This window comes from Cucurbita pepo, chromosome LG11 (genome assembly GCF_002806865.2).
Source record: "Cucurbita pepo subsp. pepo cultivar mu-cu-16 chromosome LG11, ASM280686v2, whole genome shotgun sequence".
Classification (NCBI taxonomy): domain Eukaryota; kingdom Viridiplantae; phylum Streptophyta; class Magnoliopsida; order Cucurbitales; family Cucurbitaceae; genus Cucurbita; species Cucurbita pepo.
Window position 1 is genome coordinate 9,285,386 of NC_036648.1, and position 23,019 is coordinate 9,308,404.

General features: G+C 36.5%; 4 protein-coding genes across 7 annotated transcripts in view; 1 reads left to right on the forward strand and 3 right to left on the reverse strand.

Annotated features, from left to right (window-relative positions):
- The window catches only part of LOC111806185, a 10,913-nt gene extending 7,638 nt beyond the window's left edge, over positions 1-3,275 (reverse strand). Inside the window, exons 1-4 of one of the 3 annotated variants that reach the window (XM_023691564.1) lie at positions 3,082-3,275; positions 2,851-2,969; positions 695-729; positions 361-434 (exon numbers count right to left, since the gene is read on the reverse strand). In XM_023691564.1, coding sequence (XP_023547332.1) covers positions 710-729; positions 2,851-2,969; positions 3,082-3,242 — 300 coding nt within the window. In that variant the 5' untranslated portion in view covers positions 3,243-3,275 and the 3' untranslated portion in view covers positions 361-434; positions 695-709. The other 2 variants (XM_023691563.1, XM_023691562.1) reach the window with 2 other exon arrangements.
- Positions 3,276-5,372: 2,097 nt separating this feature from the next.
- Positions 5,373-13,329, forward strand: LOC111805343 (peroxisomal fatty acid beta-oxidation multifunctional protein AIM1-like). The gene is made up of 18 exons (XM_023690377.1): positions 5,373-5,619; positions 5,744-5,815; positions 6,574-6,636; positions 6,725-6,781; positions 6,908-6,975; positions 7,059-7,140; positions 7,265-7,320; positions 7,911-8,213; positions 8,409-8,495; positions 8,673-8,847; positions 9,778-9,899; positions 10,115-10,278; positions 11,122-11,376; positions 11,881-12,002; positions 12,106-12,227; positions 12,343-12,491; positions 12,724-12,862; positions 12,975-13,329. Exons 1-18 carry the CDS (start codon positions 5,526-5,528, stop codon positions 13,017-13,019), a joined length of 2,175 nt encoding a protein of 724 aa, XP_023546145.1. The 5' UTR covers positions 5,373-5,525; the 3' UTR covers positions 13,020-13,329.
- Positions 13,330-15,036: 1,707 nt separating this feature from the next.
- LOC111804701 (protein tesmin/TSO1-like CXC 5) lies at positions 15,037-19,438 on the reverse strand. Of its 2 annotated transcripts, none has more exons than XM_023689456.1 (8): positions 18,755-19,438; positions 18,285-18,392; positions 17,630-17,807; positions 16,874-17,233; positions 16,638-16,738; positions 16,465-16,559; positions 15,894-16,310; positions 15,037-15,634 (listed from the first exon to the last, which is right to left on the reverse strand). In XM_023689456.1, the coding sequence occupies exons 1-8, from the start codon at positions 19,039-19,041 to the stop codon at positions 15,408-15,410; spliced, it is 1,773 nt and encodes a 590-aa protein (XP_023545224.1). In that variant the 5' UTR covers positions 19,042-19,438; the 3' UTR covers positions 15,037-15,407. The 2 variants fall into 2 exon arrangements, with proteins under 2 accessions (XP_023545224.1, XP_023545225.1); XM_023689457.1 differs by having other exon boundaries at positions 15,237-15,634; positions 16,638-16,735.
- An 823-nt stretch (positions 19,439-20,261) lies between these two features.
- On the reverse strand, positions 20,262-22,852 carry LOC111805804 (cyclin-dependent kinase F-1-like). The gene is made up of 2 exons (XM_023691036.1): positions 22,190-22,852; positions 20,262-21,607 (listed from the first exon to the last, which is right to left on the reverse strand). The coding sequence occupies exons 1-2, from the start codon at positions 22,694-22,696 to the stop codon at positions 20,666-20,668; spliced, it is 1,449 nt and encodes a 482-aa protein (XP_023546804.1). The 5' UTR covers positions 22,697-22,852; the 3' UTR covers positions 20,262-20,665.
- Positions 22,853-23,019: the final 167 nt, after the last annotated feature.

Sequence of the window (23,019 nt, forward strand, 5' to 3'; positions counted from 1 at the left end):
TAGAAATAGAATTGGGATCGAAAGTATGATCTTCATTCATGTTTACCACGTTTAAATAGGATACAAACTATCAACTAATACCTAAAAATAGAAAAAATATATATCTAACTAAATCTGGTAAATAAATAAAATATACGGTTAATCAAATCTATACTAACAACTCCCTAAATATGTGAGATATATTCTAACTAATTATCACCGCAAAATATCCTCTTAATAATGCTAAACCTAAAAACCGATACATGCTAACACTAAAAACCGATACATGTCTATGTAGCTGGATTCCTAAAACTTCAATAGAACTTGGCTAGGAACTTGTCTAGGAGAATGAATTCAAGATCATTGCATTGCAACAAGATGTCATTCAAGTCATGCATACACATCTAATCATAAAATTCAGCATGCCAACATGCCCTTTCCAAGGGTAATAACTCCTACGATCATGAAAGTTTGTATATCAATCACTTGCAACATTAACTTGTTTCATTTGAGTAAAATGCCAGCAAATAAGTGTCTGCTGAATCACTTTAATGAATTTCATCATTACTAAGATGAAATGTAACTTTAAACCTCAGCCACATTTAGGACAAAAGAAATTTAGAGGCGATGATTAAGGTTTATATTCTTGTAGGGAGCTAAGAGTAAAAAGAAACCCTAATAGTCAACAAACAGAAAAGTACAGAGAACAACTTACTGCAAAGTAAAGCCGTCATAAAGGCATTGAAATACCTGCAGGAAAGACGAAACAATGTCAAAGACGGTTCTTCTAACAGATGAATCGTCGTGCAGGAAAGTACTTAAAATGATGATCTATAAACATGCATCCATAACTTTATCACATAAATGAAATTAGCAAAAGTTAATGCCAGAAGACACTTGTAACAACTTATTATGAGACCAAAGAACAAAGATAATAACCCTACAACGTTGAAGGGGCCTTTGAGGCATCGGTTTGGCTTCCCAAGCCTGACCAATGTTTAGGATGATAAGTTTCCAAAACTGAATTTATTGGAGAAACGATCGAGTTTGAACAATAACCCCACAAAGTTTTTCTTAGTCTATGCTTTCTAAAGCTGCATCCCAACGACTTCCCAAACCTTTAACTTAAACCCCTAGACATACTAAACCAATGTTTGAAGATGTCAAACTCATGCCTGAAACACCCCCGAAATGATTTTCTTTACCCCCTACTTTCAAACAGTCTTCTTGTTCTCAAGAACAAAAGTTTCGATTCGTGTTTCTTTTGGGGAATTAAGAGATATTTCTTCAGAATAAACTCTGTATAAAGGAGGAGATAAGAGTCCTAGACATCTAGCCAAAGTTTAAGAGCCAAGAAAGATGCCAAAAATTTGATTATCTTGATTATTGTGAAAATTCCTACTTTTTTCACTTTCCAAGCCTTAAAAAGATTAGCAATATAGCATCAGTCTAGATAGATTTAGTCTGGTTTCTGGATACTGAAAGAAGTAGCATCTGAAGTACAACTCAGCTGTTGGAAGAGATACCCAAATCCATAAAAACAAATAACAATCCCCAAAACTTCCCAGTGAACCCGCAGAGAATGAACAACGAGTCACTGTCATCCTAGCCACCCAAAACAAGCACACATTATGAGGGTTCAGGTGTAGGCGGGGTAATAAACAATGATGCCACAAACTTCTTGCAATTGGAAGTTAGTAATGTTTACTTTTTCACAAATAACAAAACATATCAAATAGATTACTTTCTTCGGGTATTTTTGTTGTCACCATGAGATGTGACAACATTTGAGGAAGAAAAGGAGGTGCTTGTACACAGGAGAATTTTACATGGATTAAGAGTACCTCCCAATTAACCAAGAATTATACGTCCCCGCGCACACAAATATAAGGAACTCCCCTATTTACTTGAACACCAGTTGAATACTAATTACACAAACTCTAGGAACCAAAAAATGGTTCAAAAGTCATTTGCAAAGTGAAGAAAACGTACTCAAATGTTCAACATTTTATTTTTTTCAATTCTTTCCAGCCAAATAACCCAAATATGTGCACCCACTTACTAAGTCACGAGTCATGACAACCATTAATTTGAAGAGATATAATTCTATGGATTGTAGGATCAAGTGATACTCCACTGAAAATCACTGAGATGTGCATAAGTTAGTATGGGTATACACTCACATCTTAGACAGCGGTAATAATAGATAGAATAAAAATGATATGATAACACTACTATTGAGATGTGCAACACAATTTTTCTTTTTCTTTTTTTCTAAGGTTACATAAATTGAAAATCGGAAAAATTCTCTATCGTCAACTAGTTGAACGCAACTCGAGTATATTTTGAAGCTTGGTGATAAATAAGAAGAGTCAACACAAACATAAACTGCATCAGTCAAGTTGTAAAAAAAGTAGATTAATGCTAAAATTCTGCAGTCGACTAAGGCTACTTCTTATAAATGATCAATTATATTAAACTTTCATTCAAATACTGAAATTTATTGCATCATTCCGCATGTTTCCTTCATACACCAGTCCAAGTGATGTTTTCTATCTATCATTTTCACCTATATGACTCTAATCGCAATTCAAAGGTGACGAAAATTCTAGTAGTACAGGCAATCAGCAACGTCGCTAAATATCCACGATTAATTCAATCGTACTGGAATTCAGCAAGACATGTGCATTGAACTTGATTCGAACTATGAACAGATACTAAAAAATATCCGACATTATTTTAGAGAAAAAAAAATCTATGAAGTGCGAACAAACAAACGGATATTCGGAACACTTCCTTAGCAACATTCCTCGAACAAATACAATTAAGGAGAATCATTAGCATTCACAAGAATCAAGTGCAAGAACATACCCTGAGGAACCAACCCCCATCCTTGAGATTCAATGCTCAGACTCGAAATCAATCTAGCTGCAGCTATAGCGCTGTGCAATGGCATCAGTGACCCCTGACTACTCAACTCCAATGGTAACCTATTGCAAAAATCTATTCCATAGTAAGGAATTGAACCGAATCCATTTCTGTAATGATTATTTGATGAAATGACAAATGAGATTGGAAATGGAGAAAAGAGACAAGTCTCACCGCGAAGTGCAAGAAACACGCGATGTAGAAGCTGCAGAGGGCTGAGATTGACAAGACGATTTGAATGGAGAGAGCTCAGAAGATGGAGACCTTTTGTTGAGCTTTGGAGCGAGAGATTGCAGGCGAGATGATAGCCGAGAGACTGCCCTTAAGGACGCCATTGTAGACTTCTTTCCACTAAGCTTGAACTGCAACGAAAATGGACATCAAAGAATTACAAGGGTTTTAGCAAATATTCAAGTCCAAACGTCGTCGTTTCCGTGCGAAAAAGAAAAATTTGCTTTACATCACAATTGAATTTAAGTTTTTATTTTATGACTAAATTATATATATATTTATATTTATTTAAAAAATACATTTAAACTTTCAGATTTATTATTATTATTTATATATATGATAAGATAAATGAATCACTACAAGGAGAATAAGATTCGGATTACCTTGTTGATCGAATATCTCAAGACAATAACATTGTTTGAGATTCGAATCATTCCACAAGCAAGATCGATCATGTCTAGCTTGAATGATTCTTGTTGATCAAATATCTCAAGACAATAACACTTGATTGAGATTCGAATCACTCCACAAGCAAGATTGATCATGTCGAGCTTGAATGATTCTACATGCAACCTAAACTACATATAATTGTAAAGAAACTTAGTCATTGGTTAAAAAAGAACACAAATGCTTCTTTTACAGCATTTTCCAAGTATTCCTACAAATACAACATACATGTTTTATATAGCCTCAAAATAAAACTACTAAAGCCATTGTAACATTCATACTTAATGACCATAATTAACCATCATGTAATTGTAACTAAAGTAAATTAAAAGTCTTAAAATACATTAATGAAATATAATAACTCTAAATTACTGTAAATTGTAATCCACCCAAAATTAATAACATGAAACTTCATTCTTCTTCAACGTGACATAAATCGAAATATCTTTTGATAATTTCAACAATATTTTATTTACATCTTTATTGAAGCATAATTGAAGCATATTGTATAATTGATGTCTCTCGGTTCATATTAATATATTTTCAAAAAATCCTTAAACTTTTCAAATAAAAGTTTAAAATTTTATTAATTCAATAACTATAATCAGACCTTTGGTAAAATAATAATAATAATAATAATAATAATAATAATAATAAAATAAATAAATAAATAAATACATATATATATTTTGTTGTGTAATGTCATACATGAATTGCCTCCAAAATGTACTATCGAGGATCAAGTAGTCAGCAAACCTCCCCGAGCAAGAATTATAATCTCTCTTGCCTACAGTTTTTTAACACAATCGATTTTCACAATTCTTTCTACAAATTTGTTTTCAATAATTTTCCTCACCCACGTTTTATAAACGCATTTTCTCTCAAAATGTGACTCGAGGCTCGACTTGGACGTTTAAATTATCCGCAAAATACGATTTTTACACAGTTGACTTGTTCGTTGAATTAGAATAACTGCCGCACAATCGTTATCCCGGGGTAGAAAAAGTGCAATTGTTATACAAAAACACGTGTTTTATTGAGTATTGAACAATTTTTCATGCTACATCATAGACTTATTTAATGCATTCAAATTATTTAATATAATTTTAAATAATTAACTAATATATTGGGTACAAAATTTAAAATAAACTAATGTGGAGTGTAAATAATATTTGTAAAAGTAATAAATAAATAAAAATTAAATTCATTTTTTCCAAACTTTAATTTTTAATTTGCGCACAATTAATAATATAAATAATATTGCATATATTTTCTTTATTTATATTATTTAAAAACAAAAACTTCCAAGAAATTATAACTTAGAAAAAATTTAAAAATTAAAAAATAAAAACGAAAAATTTAATTGGGGGACATAAACCTACCTACCGTATTTTGCGTGTAATATAACAAAATAAATAATAAAAATAAATAGGGTTGGTTTGGTGGGAAACCCGACCCGAAACGAGGACTTATGGGTACGGGCAGTCGGTCAGGATAAAGCCAAGGTAACTTCCACGTCACTTCCATGTTTTTGTTTTGGCAATTGCATTATGTGAATGAGGAAAAATCCCATGCTTCCGCTCGCACCATGTGGGGGTAGGTAGACAATCCTTGACGAATAGAATCAATGGCTCTGACTAGGCTTCCAGTTCTAACCAATGATATCGCTCCACCTGGAAATGAACAGCTCGTGCTTTGCACATGATAGATCACGTGAAATAACAATTCTTTTCCGGGAAAAAACGATAAAATTTTCGACGAATTATTTATTTCCATCCACGAACTCAGCCATCTTTATCGCTGAGTGACCGTATAAATCTTCTACACACTCGTTTTCAAACGAGAAACGAGCTCATCCATTTCGATTTCGTCTTGATTTTGGTTTCTTTGCTGAAATCAAGAGAGAGGTGTAGACGCAACTTAACGAAAGCTATTCGATCATGGCGGAACCTTCAATCACCATGGAGGTCGGAAATGATGGCGTTGCTGTGATCACCATGTCTAATCCTCCTGTAAACGCTCTAGCAAGATCCAGTGAGTCTGAGATTTTATTTATTTATTTATTATTTTTAATCTCTTTCTCTCTTTGTTAGTTCTTTCTTTTGCGTTTTGTTTGTGTTTATATTTATTTTTTGGATTTTTGTTTCTGGACATGCAGTGTTTCCTGCCTTGAAGTTGAAATTTGATGAGGCGATGAGGAGAAATGATGTGAAGGCTGTCGTTTTGACTGGTAAGAATCAATCTCCAGCTCAATGTTTTGAGCACATGCTGGTTACTTGAGCTGGTTGGAAATTACTTCAAGATTTTTTTTGTGATTGGTTTTGCTTAGATCAGGTAGTCTCCTCGTGATGCATCCGTACATTATGTTCGAATTATTTAGCGCGAGCTGATGGATTGAATTAACCAAACACCAAACATTAAACTCGCTCGATGTAATTTCAATTAAATCCAATTTTGATTTAGACGGAGTCCGTACATACACTTTTGACAAAATCCCCAGAACGGCAGGAAAGTGATGAGGAAAAGCGAATTCATTATGAAAATCTGAATTGCATGTTAAGTTGTTCTACGTCAAGTTATTTCGAGTGTGTTTCATTTTGGGCCCTTTCTGTAATCGGGTCTTAGAATAAGCTTAATTTTTAGAACGCAAATGATTATCAAATGGGTTTTTAGTTATTATGTTTTCATATTTCAATTTTCCCCTTATCAAATCAGATATATAAACATATAGCTATGCATAGTTTCCATGGTAACATAAATGATTACTTGTCGCCTATCTTTGTACATTACCAGTTTACTTCTTTGGCTTAATTATAGATAACACAACACAACTATCAATCACGTCTGTGGCCCTGCATATTGAGGAATTTTTCCTACATGAACTAGTAACTTATATTCTTGTGTTTAGCATTTCAGGATTAAATTTGAGTAACATCCTTGTTTTTGTGCTCCTATCTTATTTTGAACGTTTAATTTAATTTACTGAAGGCAAAGGAGGAAAGTTCTCTGGTGGGTTTGACATCAACGTTTTTGAAAAGATTCACAAGACTGGTGCGTTTATACTAATTCAAGTTAGGTATTTAAAGCTGGAGAAGTTTGTTCGAGAATTTAACTTTTCAAATTGTGTCTTCAATTGCAGGGGACGTGTCCCTCCTGCCTGATGTCTCTGTTGATATTGCAGTCAACACAATGGAAGGTTCTTCTCATGTCATTTTTTAGTGTTATCCCGCTTATTATCTGAAAGATTTTCATTGTTCAATGGAACTTGTTTGTTTATGAAAATGAAACTCCATAATTCAGTGTTGTTTTCCCATAAGTGCAGATGCCAAGAAGCCAATTGTTGCTGCCATCGAAGGACTTGCTTTGGGGGGAGGGTTAGAAATGGCTTTGGTTCGTACTTCATGTTGAGCATCGTCTCATTCCTTTTTTTCCCCCTCATTTTTGGATGCATCACATCATTCATCTTTATACAGGCAAGCCATGCGCGAATTGCTGTTCCTAAAGTTCAACTTGGTTTACCAGAGTTGACTCTTGGAGTAATTCCAGGATTTGGAGGTAAATTTTTATTTTAAACATATTCTTCAGTCTCAACTATGAGGAATGTAGCATTCGATTCCTTTTTTTTTCCCTCTCTCTTAAAAACAGTCACTGAGTTTCTGAGTACTGGTTGATTTATCAGGCACTCAACGACTTCCCAGACTTGTAGGCCTATCAAAAGCTATTGAAATGATGCTGGTATGTTGAACATTCTCTTTTCTACTTTGGTTTTCATGACACAGTATTGGAATCTGTAATGGGTTGGGATAGACTAGGATACTGGATAGTTGCTATTGTTTGTTAGGACTAGCCCTACATAAAAATTCTTAGTAGACATAATTCATTAGATGCCATTTTATCTTAGACGTTAATTTGAAGGAAGTAAATTAGGGTCTTTAAGCCCTCACCCAGCACCTCAATCAACATACGTATCAAAAAAAGTGTTCTTGCCTCTATCATTAGCTCGGGTTGTCGCCGTTTTTGGTGTTTCAGTCACCACATCTAACTTTTCTATAACTGGAAGGAAATAAGAAAATGTTTAATGATATGATTGGTTCCTCAACTATTTTGATGTATCTATTAAAGTAAAGATACCCAAAATTTTTCATTTTTCTATTTGGGAAAATATTCTTGGCCTCTATATTCTTATAAAAATAATTTGGTACCTATACTTTGTTAGGAAGTAGGCTTAAACTTCTCTTCAGATTGATTGTTACAGCATAGTGTGTGATTACTCCCTCTCTCTCTCTCTCTCTCTCTCTCTCTCTCTCTTTTTGCATTTTACGCAGTTATCTAAAACAATCACATCCGAAGAAGGAAAGAAGCTAGGTCTTATAGATGATGTTGTCAGTCCAAATGAGTTGATGAAAGTAGCTAGAAAGTGGGCTTTAGATATAGCTGATAGACGCAAACCATGGATCCGTACTCTTCATAGGACAGACAAAATTGGGTCCCTGGCTGAAGCTCGCGTGGCACTAAAATCTGCTAGAGAGCTGGCAAAAAAGATTGCACCAAACACACCACAGCACCTTGCGTGCATTGATGTTATTGAAGAGGGAATAATTCATGGAGGATATAGTGGAGTTCTAAAGGTACCTTTGTATTAGATTCTGCATACGTTGTCTTAAGGTGTATTTTCCTGTGTGCCAGGATCAACTTGGTTTCGTTGCACCAATTTTGATTTTTTGGTGGTGGTGTTGCCTTTTGTTTTAATTTTATTTTTGCTGAAATATCTGGCTTGTTACTCGGTGCTGGCAAGGTTACTAACTTAACAATGATTGTGGCAGGAGGAAAAAGTATTCAAGGAACTTGTAGCGACGGACACTGCCAAAGGTCTCGTTCATGTCTTTTTTTCCCAGCGCTTAATATCAAAGGTACATTATTGATGCAAGAAACTAAGACCCTCTATCTCCTTACGCAACCAAAAAAAGGAATCCACTATTTCTTTCCCATGATGTGTTCCAATATGGCATGTCTTTCTTCAATTTTATTTATGGTTTCCAGAAGAATCAGTACCTAACTTTGTGATACTGTGCCTCTGAACTTCTCAGGTACCAAATGTTACCGACCGTGGGCTTAAACCAAGACAAGTGAAGAAAGTTGCTGTTATCGGGGGTGGTTTAATGGGTTCCGGGATAGCAACAGCTCTTATTTTAAGCAACATCCATGTTGTTCTTAAGGAAATCAATGCTGAATATCTTCAAAAGGGAATAAAAAATATTGAAGGTAGGATTTTTCATTAAACTAGTATTATTTCAGCTTTAAGATTTTGTTTGTTATCTTTTGGGGTAACTAGCACCATTGCACATTTGTTTCGTTTTTGTGGAAGATACTATCTCTGGAGTACTTCCCCGTTTAATTGTTATAGTCCAATTTTCTAAATGTTTGCCAGGTCATAACAGAAGTTTGAGTTGAATTAGGTCCAACATCTGTCTAGGATGCTATACCCCAGTCAATCTTGTTAATGCTATCGATTATCTACTGTGAATTAGTTGGAAGATGAACATTAAGATATATTGAGTTTCTGCACTGTATCAATTCATGTTAATCAAAACTGTAAAATGCATGTTTGCCAATCATTATGTAATGTTTTAGGGATTTTGAACATAGTAATGTTATTTTCTGATTTGAAATTATTATATATAACAACAATGACGACAACAATCATAGTACACTTGGTCTTGAGTGTCTTTTGAACTATGAATTTGGCTTCCGCTTCAGTGACCAAACTTTTCAAAGAAATTCCTTTGATTTTAACTTTTCAAGCTAGGGATACTTTTCTGAAGGACTATATATATGTATGCATGGATGTAATATATTTGTGGCTTGTAATCGTTAGCAGAAGATCCATTTCTTGACAGTCTGATGCTAGCCAGTAGGAAAATTCCTTACAAAAGGAGTGTGCTATTGACAGTTATAGATTACGGAACTAAGATTTTTGGATATGAATGCCTTAGACATTCAAACAAGATTGGGATTGAGGTTTCACAATGTACATCTTGTAAGCTGATGACAATTTTACTTCAATCTTGAAAACGAAAATTGTAATGTATTTTAACTGTTTTCATTTTTATTTTATATTTCAATAGAAGCATTATTATTGTGCATCATTGAACGTTATTGTCCTTGGAATTATATCTGTTAATTATTTGACAGCAAATCTTCGAGGCTTAGTAGTGAAAGGCAAGCTGGCAGAAGATAAGGCAGATAAAGCCTTTCGGATTCTTAAAGGTTCATTGGATTATTCAGACTTCAAAGATGTGGATATGGTGATTGAGGTGAATTCTTAATTTTTGTTTCTATTTTCTATTTTCAACAGCAATGTTTCCTAAATTACAATGACATTGGTTTGGTTGTGGTGACATCATATTACTATTATTTATGACAATCTTTCTGGCTTCAATATTTTTCTCAGTTCCGGAATAAAATTCATATATATTCTTTTTAATTTTAATGTTGTACTGACGGCAAGGACATATTCTCATTTTTGCAGGCGGTTGTTGAGAATGTTCCCCTTAAACAAAAGATATTTAGTGAAATTGAGGAAGTGTGCCCTCCTCACTGTATATTGGCATCCAATACCTCAACCATCGACCTCAATCTAATCGGAGAAAAAACCAGATCCTCAGATCGAATAATTGGAGCACATTTTTTCAGGTCATATTCCAATTTTGTTTTTGTTTTTGTTTTTTTTCTTTATGTTTGTTTGTTTTTTTTTATTTTTTTTTTTTATTTTAAATTCAAGTTTACCGTTCCTTCCTGTCAATCCCTGTGCAAGTCCAAGCCAAAGCATTGAATCTCAAGGAACATTTTGAATCTCTTAAGTTCCATCAACCAGTGTGTGAGGAACGTTGTTTTCCATTTTTTGCTCAGAAAAAAAGAAAAGAAAAAGGAAAGTTATGTGGACTGTAGAGTGAACTTCTCCTTTTTCCCTTTTCTGATTTGTAGTTTGCAGGAGTCAAAATTGTTAATGTTCTAGTCTAATAATTCAAAGGATATAGCAGTTTCTTTCATGCACAAATAACCGGAAGTAGTAAGCATCATCCAGGATCAGGTTAAACATATGAACTGGAATCCAATGTTTGCTGTGAAGTTCTCTTTGGTACTCAATCTACATGGGCATCTAATATTTATTTTCTTGTATTATATTGAGCTTATGGTGGAACGTGTATTGTGATTGTCTTTTATAATTTCATCTGTTCATAGAATTATTGCGAGTGTATAATAGATGTTGAGATGCACGTCATATTTTCAAAGGATAAGCATGATAATATTTTGAGTAACATTGGATGGATCTTAACTGCCTCAATGAAGGCCTTACTTGACCTCAAAGAGTTATCTTTTTTCTTATGTGTACCTATTAGGATTCCCAAGCCATGAGGTTACATGATGTTTTTATTTTCATTTTCGTAATATGCCGTCTCTTTTATATAATTTCATTCACCCAATCCAATTACTAATTATTAGCAACTTTTGTTCACACCTTTCTACTATGGACAGCCCTGCTCACATTATGCCTCTCCTCGAAATTGTACGGACAGAAAAGACTTCCCCACAAGTGATTCTTGATCTTATGAATGTTGGAAAAATCATAAAGAAGGTTCCTGTTGTTGTGGGCAACCGCACTGGATTTGCAGTCAACCGCGCATTTTTCCCATATGCTCAGGCTGCACATTTTCTGATTAGTTTAGGTGTTGACCCGTTCAGAATTGACCGGGTGATCACCAAATTTGGTCTTCCCTTGGGCCCTTTGCAGTAAGTCAATACCTCAGTACTAGCATCTTTTCTCTTGTTATCTTTATTATGAACAATGTTGCTTGCCCATCTTTATATGAGAATTATTATTTATTTTCTATATTTGACCTCATGGCATACAAGATACTAGTCTCTTTCTTATTTCTTGAATCGTATCTTCATTTCACATTCAATTTTCTCCCTGGCCAGCACTGTTCAATGGTGGTTTTCTTTACCTCTCTCTCAAGATAATACAATTTTGATAGATATTTAGAAGGAATAGGTTGGGGTCAGTTCAATGCTTCATATGTATGTCAAAAATTATTCATTAAGTTACCCAGATTTTTTATTTATTTATTTTATTATTATTTTTTTTAATTTTATTTTTTTTATAAAATCACAAAACCAGAATTAAGGCAGTCAGTGATGTACATATTTTATATTCAACTATGCATGAGTAATGTAAGACTTGCTTATTCTCAAATCCTCTATCTGCACCATCTTAATTGCTTCTTATGCATACAGGCTTCAGGATTTAAGCGGATATGGAGTGGCAACTGCAGTATGGAAAGAATTTTCAGCCGCATTTGCGGGTCGAGTTTTCTTCTCACCTTTGATTGACCTGATGAGGAAAAATGGACGCGACGGTACTGAAATTCTTGAGAATATCACCTTATTTTTGTGTGCCTATTTCTCCAAGATGAATTCATGTTCAGAAATGTGAACTGCATATGCATTTTTATCGTGCAGGTAAAAACAATGGTCGGGGTTACTATATTTATGAGAAAGGAAGCAAACCAAAGCCTGATCCTTCAATTTTACCAATTGTGGAGGAGTCTAGGCGCATTACCAACATTATGCCGAGTGGAAAGGTACTTAAAAATGTGCAAGCAGACGCCATTTATATAAACGTGAACGCACAATCTGCATAAAAATGACCATTATCTTCTAGTTGCTGTATTAAATCTTCTTGTTTGCTTCCGGCAGCCTATACCCGTTTCTGATCAGCAAATTTTGGAAATGGTACTCTTTCCTGTGGTCAATGAGGGATGTCGAGTGGTAGAAGAAGGAATCGTCGTTAGGCCGTCCGACCTTGATGTTGCGACTGTTCTTGGAATGAGCTTTCCTTCCTACCGGTATTAAAACTTCACTTGTTATCCTTTTTAGATTACTATAATCTGAGAATCTACTGGGTTGCCATTTTCATTTCTCTTGAAGAAAACAAAGTCGAGCATATACACATTGCGAGATTAATAAAAGAGTAACATCGACTTTTTTAATACGAAGATTTGAACCTTAGATGCTATAATTATGCATATATTGGTGAGTGATTATGCTCATGGTTATTGGCTCTCTTATCTTTTGCAGCGGTGGTCTCCTGTTTTGGGCGGATTTGGTGGGTCCTAAACATGTATATGCAAGTCTCAAGAAATGGTCAGAACAATATGGCGATTTCTTCAAGCCCTCTAAGTATCTAGAAGAAAGAGCAGCCAAAGGCATACCTTTGGTAAGATCTCTATTTTCTTCTCTCTTATTCACATTATTCTGTATGAATGCCATCTCTCTCTCTCTCTCCCCTCCATGAATGGGCACATGACATTTTGGTCATTTACTTGCAGAGCGAAGCCGTTTCAGAAAATGCAGCGTCGAGATCCCGACTCTGAGCAAATAAGCTTCTTTCACCCAATCGTCCCGCAATAGCTTCCCTTTCGTAGACCTTGAAATCGCCCAAATGCCAAAGCAACAAGAAATGGTTTGCTTGTATTGTTATGAGTTCTTTTTCTTCTTTTTCTTGTTCTTTTTTTTGGTAGGTATTTTAGTTCAATAATTTGCGTGTGGGGATTTGGAAATGTACTCTTGGATTAAGTATGGTCCTTTGAACTTTGGAAGAGCATTTATATTTTGTATGTTGTTTAATAATTACTGGATAACAGATAATTATTTAATATCGGAGTAGATTAAAATTATTTTTAATTGTCGAAGACTATGTTATAATATTAAAATTTATTAAAATTTAAAGTTTTAGAGATTATATCGATAATATGTATGTTTACTTATGAACTCGATCCCTGCAAAGTTTTAATGGGAAATCACTACTTTGATCCTTGTAAAAATAAATGTTTTATGAAGATGAGAAATAAAATAGATGGCGGAGAAGGGACAGAAGAGGTTTTTCCGTTCTCATTACATATCACAATATAACAATAATAAAAAATATTCTACGTGTATACATTCAATATCTTTTTTTAACCAAATAAAAAATAATTTTATTTAATAATATTTCAAAAAATGGTATGCTACATCATTTGGCAATTCCAGCTTTTAAAGGATTAATTTTAAAGTTATTTAGTACCTAATTTCTAAAGTTAATGACCAATAAATAAACAAAAAATAATTTTTACTAAAAAAGAATAGCAAAGCAAAAAGAATAAGATTCATCGCAACTTTGCTGTCAAGTCGTTATCTATTGTAATTAATCAATTTATATAAAATATCCTTCCAAAACAATGAAGTAAGTAATTCCAAATCCAAATGATAAAATAGTAATAATAATAATAATAAAATAAGCTCATCAAAACTTTTTAAAAAATTACGATATTAAACATAAAATTTAAAGCCACGTAAATAATGTCAATTAATTTTTAATTCTTTTATTTTCTTTCATTAAAGTACCTATTTGTGATGTCCTGTATTGGTTATTGGTTGGGGAAGATGTCCTATATTGGTTATTGGTTTGGGAAGAGAACAAATCACCATTTGTATTGGTTTGGGAAGAGAACAAATCACCCTTTATAAGGGTGTGGAAACCTTCTAGTAGCAAACGTGAGGAGAACAAACCACCATTTATAAGGGTGTGAAAACCTTCTACTAGCAGAAAATGGTATCATAACCAGACACTGGACGACGTGCCAGCCTTCTCGCTCTTCCCCGAAGGGGGTATAGACGCGAGGCAGTGTGCCAGTAAGGACGCTGGACCCCAAAGGGGGTGGATTTGAGGGCGATCCCACATCGATTGGAGGAAGGAAAGAGTGCCAGTGAGGACGCTGGAACCTGAAGGGGGGTGGATTGTGATGTTCCACCTTGGTTGGGGAGAAGAACAAACCACCATTTATAAGGGTGTGAAAACCTTCTACTAGCAGAAAATGGTATCATAACCAGACACTGGACGACGTGCCAGCCTTCTCGCTCTTCCCCGAAAGGGGTATAGACGCGAGGCAGTGTGCCAGTAAGGACGCTGGACCCCAAAGGGGGTGGATTTGAGGGCGATCCCACATCGATTGGAGGAAGGAAAGAGTGCCAGTGAGGACGCTGGAACCTGAAGGGGGGTGGATTGTGATGTTCCACCTTGGTTGGGGAGAAGAACAAACCACCATTTATAAGGGTGTGGAAACCTTCCCCTAGCAGACACGTTTTAAAGCCTCGAGAGGAAGTCCGAAAGGGAAAGCCCAAAGAGGACAATATCGGCTAGCGGTGGATGTTGGCGTTACAGTATTAAACACCAATCGACAAAAACTTCAAAATTTAGGGACTTGCTTGCAATTTAAAGAAATTTTTACCAAGATCTTGTCATTGTCAAGTAAGAAAAATCAAAACCCTAAAGGAAGCTAGGCAACAGATATTAGCTTATAGCTAGAATTGACCCAATAAGAAATAAGGCATGCAAGAATTTCCATGTAGAAATATGAAAAGAACCCCTTACCTTTCACCTCTCCCAAAAAAAGGAGGAAAAATAACTACAATTACAAAGCTAAGATGGGAAAGAACTCAATTCATATCTAAATGACAATATGAGCAACATGAGGCTTTGCATTTCACAGCATTATATGACCAAGAATGGAACTTTAAACATCAAAATTTAACTTACATCAACAGTGCAGAAATCCGTGGAACGGTTTCGTCTAAATATATAGCTCCAACTCTGTAGGGTCAGCACAGTGTGGACAACCCGGAATGAGGGTCGGACCAGTTAATATCACATCGAAGAATAATATAAGGCTACATTTTTTCTTTATGAACACTTCGGTCAGTCTTTGGTTTGATGTTTACCAGTTTCAAGACAGAGGCAAAACTTTCTGTCGCTGGTCGTTACTAAGGGTCATGACTGCTGTAGTTACCGTCTGTGACGTCTTCACCGACGGTGGAATCGAAGATTTTGTAACTTTATTGTTGAGTTGACCAATATTACTCTGAGTTTCAGTTGTAGAATTTGTCGCGCCATTGTTAAATTGTTGTTCTTGATTACCTACTTCGCTTCTGGCTAAAGATGAACATTGTGTCTCTGTAATGCACAAGGAAACAGCACCACCATCAGTTTTGTGGAACAGAGAAGAAAAAACACAAGGAAATATTTGCATTCTGTAATACAATGAAATGAACAACTGATATTTATGGAGCTACTAATATATCTATCACAAAGCATGCAATCAAAATGGCAGGTTCAACCTTCAAAACGCCCTGGATTACTCGAAAGACCTATACGATAAAGAGTAATTCATATACTTGGAAGTAAATGCATTATGGAGCCCATAGGCAATTACCTTTTATTTCTCCCAAAGTGATGAGTCTATTAAGACAATCCCTAAGCTTTGTAAGGACGATCCTCTCCTGCTCCGCATAGACCTCTGACGTGTCTCGTCCGTGAGGCAGCTGTGAAGACGTGCTGCAGCCAGGACCCATTAATCTATTGTGGGAAGCAGTAGCCATTAGCATTGTATCTTGCTCATCGCACATCAAAGCTAACGTTCCGGGAGACATGGGCGCGCCCTTTGGCACATCTCCACCATCTGAATTGGAATCGTCGGGGGTTGTTTTATCAGCCTGGTTCGCACTTGAACGATCATCGGCTGCAGCTTTCTCATCAGATGCATCTTTTTTCTGCAACCTATCTTGAGTGGATGATGCAGCAGAAGTTTCTGTCTGGGCATCAGATTGCTTTTCTGTGGCATTTGTTTGGTCTGGATAGTGAAAAAGAGGACGTTTTCAAAAGGTCCATTTTACAACTTTTGCTCAACTTCTTAGAAGACCGAACCAAAGTACTAGGAATTGAGTAAAAAAAAAACAAAAAAAATAGAGGTAGAGAGGAGTGAGAGGATAAAACCATAATAATACCTTGATATGTCTTGGCAGCTTCACTCGACAGCACAACCAAAACCGAGCAAAGATCCTTCAAATCTTGTGATTGAATGATGTCTGCCATTAAAGACCTTCAACAATTACACGAATATTAGTCCTAAGTCCAAGAATACGGCCAACAACATTATCTTGAATCGAAGAGATTATACCTATATGTAAACTTTGAAGGACCCAACAATGATGGGGTTCCAACGCCAGCAATGGGGAAGGACGGTAGCGGAGGAGCAGCGACTCTGATATGATTTGCCTGCTAAGTACCGTCAACACCAGGATGATCAGTACAAGAGCAGTCCTATTAACACAGCTTCTTGTGAAAAGCAATATAAAGTTATGTTTCTTTTGAATTAGTTTCTACCAAATTTCTACATAAAATTAGTGGGTTCACCTGTTGAAATGGCACTGGCCTATGAGCGGGTAGTTCCTTGGCTGTCAGTCCAAAGTAGAGTTCTTGGCCTTTTCTTTTCTTGGATACAGGAGGTGAAGCATAACCAGAGGAGCCAATAGCTCCAGTTATGGCAGCATTGGCTGCTTGTTGAATGAATGCTATGTTGTTACCATGATCTCCATGGAAAAGAGCTTGTCTCTCCTCACTTCCCTCAAAATTCTTGCAGTCCATACATTTACAATTTTCGGAGCAGAGAATGTTCGCCTGGAAACACTCGCAATATTTCTTTAGACAACCCGACTTCTTGCAGTGGCATCCCTTATTGTGCTTACCCAACATCAGCAACTCCCCCGCCTCCTCCTGCATGAATTCAAAACAGTCCATTGTGCACATCATCAACAAGTTCCACAGATTATATGTATGCATATTTGATGTCATGCCACTCATTTATACCATGCTTGAATACTCATTGCAATACCACTTCATCTAATCTACGTATAAAACAAGAGGCACCGAAGATTTTAAATGGAAAAAAACGGGAGGGAATGTGCAAGCAAATGATATTCCGGCCTTTCACCCTTTTTTCGGGTTAGTGAAACCCCAAGGGATTGCACAAAAAATTTCAGAAAATTAATAATAAACTGCAAAATCTGCAACTTGTAATACAAGCTATGATACAAACAAAAGGTAGAGCTATGACACAAGCTATGATATGTATAAAAGGTAGAACAATTGTTATTCAAACGACTTTCATACCCTGTTGTCCCGCATCCCATGAGGGCTGCTTGCAATTTTTGGTCGAAACGCATTTGGGTTACGCTCTAATGTAGCTTCAACTGCTTCTCTTCTAGCAGTATCATTTTCAACATTGTTATAACAATTTATGCAGTTGCAACCATCACAGTATATTCCAGAAGCAAAGCATTCACAGTACCTGCTCAAATTGGTGAGCAAATTACTCTTTGCTAATAAATAAAGATATTTGACAGCAATAACTTCCAAATGATTTATAAACACAATCATTTCATAATTCATTCCAGTCGTAAATTCGCACGTTGAGGAATTGATAAAACAAGGAGATAAGAAGCTGCAAAAGATAAATCATAAATCACAATATCTGCAATGGCCTTCACCAAAAGCCATAGTTTGCCTCTAAACCTCCAAAAGTTGCATATATGAAACATATAAGCAAACAATGAAATAGATAATACAGCGGAACGAATTTCAAAACGCCAATTTTTTGTTCTTTTTTGGAAAAATATCTAAATGAGGAAACTGTTTGCAAGCACCAAAAATCTTTTGTTTCCATACACAAGCATCTACTATATCAGTATCATCATAGAAATTACTGAATAGAGACAGAAAAATGTAAAAAAGTGTTTGTCAGAAGCTCAAGGAATGATGAACTTACAATTTTAGACACCGCGAATGTTTACAGTTACACTGTTTTTGCTTCTTAGGAGTACTGTCTTTAGCTTCAATGGCAGGTCTTGCTCTTGACATTGGTGATTCTGGTTTCCTATTTAAGAAAAAAGTACCCTCCCTTAATATTAACTGAATAATTTCTAATAACGTGCGCGAAAATTTAAGACTATGAACAGCAACATCAAGAGCCACAAATCTCTATGCATCTTAAAGTGAATTTCAAATTTCAAATCGGAATCATAAAACTGTACATCTCAAAGTGAATCCGCAAGCTAAAGCATCGAGTAGAAATGAGTCGAACTAAGCGATATCTCGTCATGCTAAAAAGATTCAAGGCGTTTGGATGAGTTTTCTTCAGACCAAAATTGGATTGTTAACAGCTCCGATTGCGTAAAGATTCTTATTCTATTGTAAGATTGAACACTAAATTCAGCAAACGAGATTGCAGAGACTTACACAGCTCTTACTGACGAATGAGGCGCCAAAGATGCGATCGACGCCGCCACCATCTGCGGCGGTGGCTTTGGCGGAGCTTGCGGAAGATTTTGAGCTACTAATGGAGCCTGTGGCTGTGAATGCGGGTCTGAATGAGATTGAGGATGCGAGGCGCCTCCATAGCCGGTGAAATCGAGCTGCCTAGCGAGCTTCTTAGATGGAATATCCGATGACGAAGAATTACTCAACGCAGCACCCTCCGATTGAGCCTTCTTCTGAGGTGCACCTACGGAATCTTCTTCCCCCATCAAATTTAAATCCTAAATTTCAATAATCTCGCCACTATTCCAGATTATCCGCAAGAAAGGAAAATCAAACTCGAACAATCAATCAACTCTTCAATTCAAAAATGGAATTCCCCAAGCCAACTTCAAATCGTCCAACTTTCAGATCCAAATATCAATCAAAACACCGCCAGAAAAAATTCCAACACCAGATAAAATTATGCTTTTGAAGCTCAAATATTACGCCGAAACTCAGCAACAAAAAACCAAAATTAGAAGGACCGTCACCCTCGCGTACAGCAACCACAGAGAAAGCAAAAACCAGAGCAGACGAATCAAATTATTTAGGGTTTTTTGAACTGTGAATTGAAGAGAGCTCCGAAGGAAAGAGGAAGGATAGGAGCAAAAAAGGCCTTTTGTTCTTCTTCTTTCCTCCCTCTCTCTTCCGAGATTTTGAAATTTCAATTTTGTAAATATTGGACGGTGCGATTAAGGCCAATGGTCAAATCTAACGGTGAAAACAATTCGATATAATCCAACGGTAAAACTTCATAGAAGCGAGCCTTGCGTAGATTTTGGACCGTCAGATTCTGAGGGCTGTAGATTTTCGACAAAATTGTCGAGGGCAAGGATCCAGTATTTTTCACATGGAAATCAAACAGCCATTAATATTCCGCCACGTAAAATATCCCCACAAGATATTATCTAATGGACACGTGGGCGTGACTGATTGGCTGAATAAAGTGGAAAAGTGTGAGGACAAAAGGAGGGAATTAGTCCAAGATTCCATTCAATAAAGAAAGGAAATAAAACAAATTTGGCGCTAAATAGACTATCACAAGTAGTTGGACAGCCTAATAATTTTATTAATTCATTCATTCAAAATTGAAACCTTTTCCTCATTAGAATTCAAGGGACATATATATAACTTGTTGATGCACGATTTTGTTTTCAAAAACCTGGTCGAGCTCGAGTTGAGCTGTAGAGGTAGGATTCTGTGTTTCGAGTACATGGTTGAGTCAGAGTTGTAAATACAGGGTTTTGTTTCAAGAACGTGGCTGAGTTGAATTGTAGGGGCAGGATTCTGTTTTCGAGTACGTGACCGAATTGAGTTGTAGATGCAGAATTTTGGTTATTGAGTACGTGATTAGGTCGAGTTGTAGATGCGAGATTTGTTTTTAAGAACGTGACTGAGTGGAATTGTAGAGGCAGGATTCTGTTTTCGAGTACGTGGTCGGGTCGGGTCGAGTTGAAGACGATAACTATCCATTTTCAAGAAAGAGCATTAAACACAAAGCAAGACAAGGAACCACAGTCATGGTCAGTTTGGGACACAAAAAAACAAGGCTTGATGTCCTTGAAACGAAAGGAAGGGGAGGTAAACTCACATCTTTGGTTGTGCAATTATACATAAATTACATTAACAGATCCGACATTCTTCAAGAACGACGTCGGAATGACGATTCCGACCTCTGAACTCTCCAACACAACATTCCTCGAGAAGGGTATCGGAACGATCGTCCCGACATTATCCAAATTCTCCATGCTTTTAGGGAGCTTCAGGATGTACCAAGGAAGTCTTTCCTTACAAGTAATAACTGAAACAAAGTATAGTTGCAAGAATTTAGGAACACCTGAATCCCATTGTTCAATCAAATTGTATCGAGTAACCAGTGGCACTGGTGGTAACGTTCATGGGGCCGAGTTCATCCATATCGGAATCGGACTCATCGTAATCGTACCATCCAGCAGGAGAATCCTCATCCTGTCCACTTCTGGTCAAAGGAACACGAAGCTCAGCCAACGGAACTGGGAATGGATCCTCAGTGAAATACTTATCTTGGAGCAATTCCATGGCAGTCGCTCGGTTAGCCGGGTCATAACGAAGCAGTCTTTTAACGATAAAAATTTCATCAGGAGAGCAGTTGGGAAGACATGCTTCTAAACCGATTGGCTTTTCTATTGTGTTGAATGATATAATATGGAAATCAGGAAGTTCAGAACAACCTGGCCAGGAATCTTCAGTCAAGTTGCCAAGAGTAGTGAAAATTTTGCTCATTTGATCAATGTCAGCAGTTCCTGGAAAAAGAGGTTCCAATGTAAAAAGTTCAGCAAAAATGCAGCCCAACGACCATAAGTCGATCGCCAAACCGTAGCTCGTTGAGCCATAGAGTAATTCGGGGGCCCTGAACCAGCGAGTACCGACACATGAAGTGAGCGAACCTTGACCATCATCTGCTGGAACTCCTCCTTCAATTTCATAAGAATATGATGAACCTTTAAATGGATCATCTTCAAGGTCACTCGTGGTACATGTTGCTAAGCAAGATGTATCTCCATCATAAGTATATGTTTCCTTGTCAAATTCATTTGCTGAATTTTTTGCTTTCAGCTCGCCTAAATCGCTAAGATATTCCTCCTTGCCAATTGGTTCTTGCTCTTCGGTTCCGTTACCTTCTCGAACCGAGCTTTCCGTTCCAGGAAAAATTGCAGAGGGCTGAGAAGCAGGTACTTGATCTGAAGAGTTCATCTCACATGGTTGAGAGATCCCATTTGGTTCAACATATTCAGGCGCCATGAGTATTCTTGCCTGAAAACCAACATCAAACTCATTCTTTTATGAACAAGAAATCAATATCATACTCTTCCTCCTTCAGATTCAAAACATTGATAACCATTTAGTTTTTGAAATTATTTACAATGATCTTCATTTTGATAACCATTTGGTTTTTTGTGCTTGAAATTCGAAACATATAAAGTAGATAACAAAACAAAAACAAAAAATTCCTACAGGTAAGAACAGAAGCATCAATGTCCAGAAATCACACCTACAGCATATCAAGTACAAGTTCAGCTTCATGGATCTTCTGCTAGAACTTGGTACAAAAAAGAATAAAAAACCTTCGATATGAACAGATGAACACAACATTTAATCAAAATTTCAGGTTATTTCTCTCAAAATTCTGCGGGGATCAATCTACAAGCAATAAGTTAGAAACGTCCAACCTGCAACTAATGAGTTGAATGGATCTTTCACAGTGGTTCCTCACAAAAACGAGCTAAATTTGAGGAACAGAGTGTGTAAAGAATCTCCACATTCGGACTGTAATTATATTCGGTAAGCTCTTTCCTTGCGGATCTTGTACTAAAAAGAAGATTGAAAGAGAATAACCTGTCCAAAATCGGCAAGCTTGAGCACGCCATCATCGGATATCAACAAATTGCTAGGTTTCAAGTCCCTATGCACGATCATATTCCTATGACAAGCATCAAGGCCACTCAAAATCTGGATCATCCACCGTTTCACCTCCCCGACCGCTAGTCCACGCCCGGATTCTACCCCGTCCGATCCTCGCTTCTTCGCCTCCGCTATAACGGTGGCCAAATCCGTTCTCATAAACTCGAGAACAAGCACGGCATCTTCATCTTCGCGCCAAAAGTACTCGTGCAGAACGACGATATTAGGCGAACCTTGAAGGATTTGAAGCGCCTCGATTTCGCGGAACGCCGATTGATAATCGTGGATCTCCTTCAAAGCGACGATGACGCCGTCGGAGAGCCGTCGCGCACGGTGAACATCGGAATAAGCACCGGATCCGACTCGCTCGAGGATCTGGTACTTCTGGATGATATCCGGCCGAGTGTGGATGCTCCAGCTCTTGGCCGGTGGAGATTCCATTTGCGAACGATTTTGGAGTGTGCGTTCTAGGGTTTTTGAAGATAGGGGTTATGGAAAATCCTTACAGTTACAGTTAATTTTCGCCGGAAGGTGAAACGGAACAAGTCGCCGGACGGTGAACAACCGAAGGCAAAATGCCGCCGTGATTAATTTATTATATAAACATAACCAAATTATTATACAAATTGGAAAGATTTTAATATAATCAATATGGAAATATTATAATTTTAGTTAAAATACCATTTTAATAATTTACTGTCAATATATATATATATATATATATATATTTTTTTTTTTTTTTTTTNTTTTTTTTTTTTGTTAAC

Excerpts from the sequence above, each read along its gene's own strand:
- LOC111805343 (XM_023690377.1), top strand. The coding sequence starts at position 5,526 with ATGGCGGAACCTTCAATCACCATGGAGGTCGGAAATGATGGCGTTGCT. Across the intron at positions 5,816-6,573 it reads GAAGGCTGTCGTTTTGACTG|GCAAAGGAGGAAAGTTCTCT; the intron begins GTAAGAATCAAT and ends AATTTACTGAAG. Across the intron at positions 12,228-12,342 it reads ACATTATGCCGAGTGGAAAG|CCTATACCCGTTTCTGATCA; the intron begins GTACTTAAAAAT and ends TGCTTCCGGCAG.
- LOC111804701 (XM_023689456.1), bottom strand. The coding sequence starts at position 19,041 with ATGGGGGAAGAAGATTCCGTAGGTGCACCTCAGAAGAAGGCTCAATCG. Across the intron at positions 17,808-18,284 it reads CATTCGCGGTGTCTAAAATT|GTACTGTGAATGCTTTGCTT; the intron begins GTAAGTTCATCA and ends CAATTTGAGCAG. Across the intron at positions 16,311-16,464 it reads AGCTGCCAAGACATATCAAG|ACCAAACAAATGCCACAGAA; the intron begins GTATTATTATGG and ends TTCACTATCCAG.
- LOC111805804 (XM_023691036.1), bottom strand. The coding sequence starts at position 22,696 with ATGGAATCTCCACCGGCCAAGAGCTGGAGCATCCACACTCGGCCGGAT. Across the intron at positions 21,608-22,189 it reads AGCTTGCCGATTTTGGACAG|GCAAGAATACTCATGGCGCC; the intron begins GTTATTCTCTTT and ends GTTGGTTTTCAG.